At 39.2% G+C, this 2,733-nt stretch overlaps 1 protein-coding gene across 1 annotated transcript; it reads left to right on the top strand.

The window, feature by feature from the left end:
* The first annotated feature begins 1,306 nt into the window (after positions 1–1,306).
* On the top strand, positions 1,307–2,078 carry LOC127106845 (acyl-CoA-binding domain-containing protein 4). Its single transcript, XM_051044147.1, has one exon. The coding sequence runs from the start codon at positions 1,461–1,463 to the stop codon at positions 2,007–2,009; it is 549 nt and encodes a 182-aa protein (XP_050900104.1). The 5' UTR covers positions 1,307–1,460; the 3' UTR covers positions 2,010–2,078.
* The last annotated feature ends 655 nt before the right edge of the window (positions 2,079–2,733 follow it).

Here is a 2,733-nt window from a genome sequence, read left to right as displayed (position 1 = left end):
TTTGAAGAATCTTTCTCTTTGATTATTCCAGTATCGTCAAGTCATGTATGAACTTGTTGTGGAAATTTTCTCAAAATGTTCAAGTTGGTCATCAGGTCATGTATGAACCTGTTGATATACTCTCTTTGAATTTTTCTGAGTTTGTTAGGTCATGTCTGAACCTGCTGTCAGAATTTCTTGATATTCCCCAGCATTGTCAGGTCATGTATGAACCCGTTGCTGTTGAGCTTTTATACCATTATTACCAGGTCACGTATGAACCTGTTTTGAAGAATCTTTCTCTATGATTGTTTCAGTGTTATCAGGTCATGTATGAACCTGTTGTAAATTTTTTTCTTATTCGGGTTTAGTAAGTCATGTGTGAACTTACTACCGAAGTCTCTTGTATTCTAAGTGTCGTTCATTGAATTTCACTTTGAGTACTCTCTAGTGTGTGTCTGATTCTCCAACAGGATTGTTTTCCCCAGCGAGTTGGTTTTTACCATTTGTTTGTCTCCCTGTGGACCATCAACATTCCCCACAGATTGGTCTGTCGAGTAGCATCTCCTGTTAAGGATTCACTGTGTCCCTAACAGATAAATTCAAAAAATAAAGAATCATGCATCCATGCATATCATATCATAGCATTTTCATTTTTCCAGGTTTAAAATCTGGCTCTCCATGGTATTTAACCATCCCCCATTGCGATCCGATGAAAAAGTGTTGTTTCATTTTCCTCTGGTGGAGGATGTTTAAATAGGGGCTACTGTCATACCCCGATTTTGGCCCTGAAAAATTTTCCCCATCAATCACTTGTTTGCATTCTTTCCTCATGATCAATCCATCTGGTCATGATACTATAAAAAAATGTTTGTTGTTGGACTCGCTACCACGACCAGTCCATGTTTGTCTTTTGGCTTTGTTTCTTGATTTTTGGTATAAGATGATTAATCTCCTTAGCCATGCGAGATTTGAAAACTCTTTCCTTTGTTAGAATCAAGTGAACCTCATGTTTCATCTTTCGTTCCAATTTCATCGAAGTGATTATTCATCTCGCCTTGTCACATTACTAGTTCTTACCTTTTCTTTCAAATAAATTATGTGTCAAGTGCAAAATATTTTATTTTGGGTCATCATGCATATTCATTTTCTCATTCATTCATAATTCATAGAAATTCCATACATATTTCTTTATTCACATTTATATTCTCCATTTAACATTCAAGATTCTACATTTCATATTCAAAATTTTCATTCATATTTCTTCATTACATTGGAAACTTTTTCATTCATATTCAAGAATTTCCACATACTCATTCATAGTTTGATTACTTCGCTCATTCATTCAATCATAATCATCCATGTACATGGCATATGAATAACTTCTAATAAAAAAAACACATCATCACATGAATACATGAAGTTTCTAAAATGCAAAAAGGGCTCTCTTGAATGACCTGCATATTCTGGACTTGGAAACCATGACTTGGGACGAAATTGATGCCGTTGGAGTGGCTCCTTCCCCAAGGTCTGATCATGCTGCTGTTGTACATGTGGAGCGATACTTGCTCATCTTCGGAGGGGGTTCACATGCAACTCGCTACAATGATTTACATGTTCTCGATTTGCAAACTATGGAATGGCCTCGCCCCACACAACAAGGTGAGATACCAACTCCACGTACAGGACATGCTGGTGTGACAGTAGGAGAGAACTGGTTCATTGTTGGTGGTGGCGACAACAAGAGCGGGGCTTCGGAGACGGTTGTACTGAACATGTCTACACTGGCTTGGTCAGCAGTAACATTTGTTCAAGGGCGTGTTTCTATTGCTAGTGAGGGCTTGAGTTTGGTTGTAAGCTCGAATGATGGAGAAGATGTACTTGTATCTTTTGAAGGATACAATGGGCGTTACAACAATGAAGTATATGTTCTTAAACCCAACCCCAAATCCACCTTGCAATCCAAAATAAATGAAAATTCCATACCAGACAGTGTTTCTGCTGTACCAAATGCTAGCAAATTTTGCTGATTCAATTTCCAAAATTGGATAATCCATTCTAAAGCCTCAAGGCAATTCTCATACTGCAGGTGGCTCAGGCTCAGGCTCGAAAAAAGGCGTTCCTGATGTAACTGTCGCTCCAGAAGCAAAGGGTTCACAGTCTCCATCTGTGGATTCTGCTTCTGGTGTTTCTAATTCTGTGCCAGATGTACTGCAGGAGGCTCTTTCTAATTTATCAGTTTTAAAAGCTGCAACTGCAAAAAAAAGTGCTTCGCAATTTCACTGATTCAATTTCAAAAACACATCTGAAATCTCACTACCGGGGCCCTCTTGTTGCAGTTGGTCCAAGCTCCAAAAAAAATGTTCATGAAGAACTTGTCACTTCCGAAGCAAGAGGTCCACAGTCTCCATTTCTGGGCTCTGCTTCTGATGTCAATAGCCAGGCGGCAGCCTACAATGCCTGGCAACATGTTGAGGCTGAAAACATGAATAAGAATGCACTGGCAGCCTCCACTGCCGATCGACAGGTGGACTCTGGAAATACGGGAATTGCCCCTGTTGATCTCAATTCATCCACCAATATGAATAAAGTACCACTCTCATCAGCAGTTCCTGTTAGTGTTGACAAGGGTAAAACGTCTATTGATGACAGTGTTGCTGGTAAGGGTGAAAGAGTTATAGTTAGTGTTGACAAGGGTAAAGCCTCTATTGATGATAGTTTTGCTGGTAAGCATGAAAGATGTGTAACATCAAT

This window comes from Lathyrus oleraceus, chromosome 7 (genome assembly GCF_024323335.1).
Source record: "Lathyrus oleraceus cultivar Zhongwan6 chromosome 7, CAAS_Psat_ZW6_1.0, whole genome shotgun sequence".
NCBI classification, from domain to species: domain Eukaryota; kingdom Viridiplantae; phylum Streptophyta; class Magnoliopsida; order Fabales; family Fabaceae; genus Lathyrus; species Lathyrus oleraceus.
Note: the sequence above shows the minus strand (reverse complement) of the source record. Positions and strands in the feature narration are given on the sequence as shown.

What these genes read in the sequence shown, in the direction of transcription:
- LOC127106845 (XM_051044147.1), top strand. Translation starts at nt 1,461, where the DNA reads ATGACTTGGGACGAAATTGATGCCGTTGGAGTGGCTCCTTCCCCAAGG.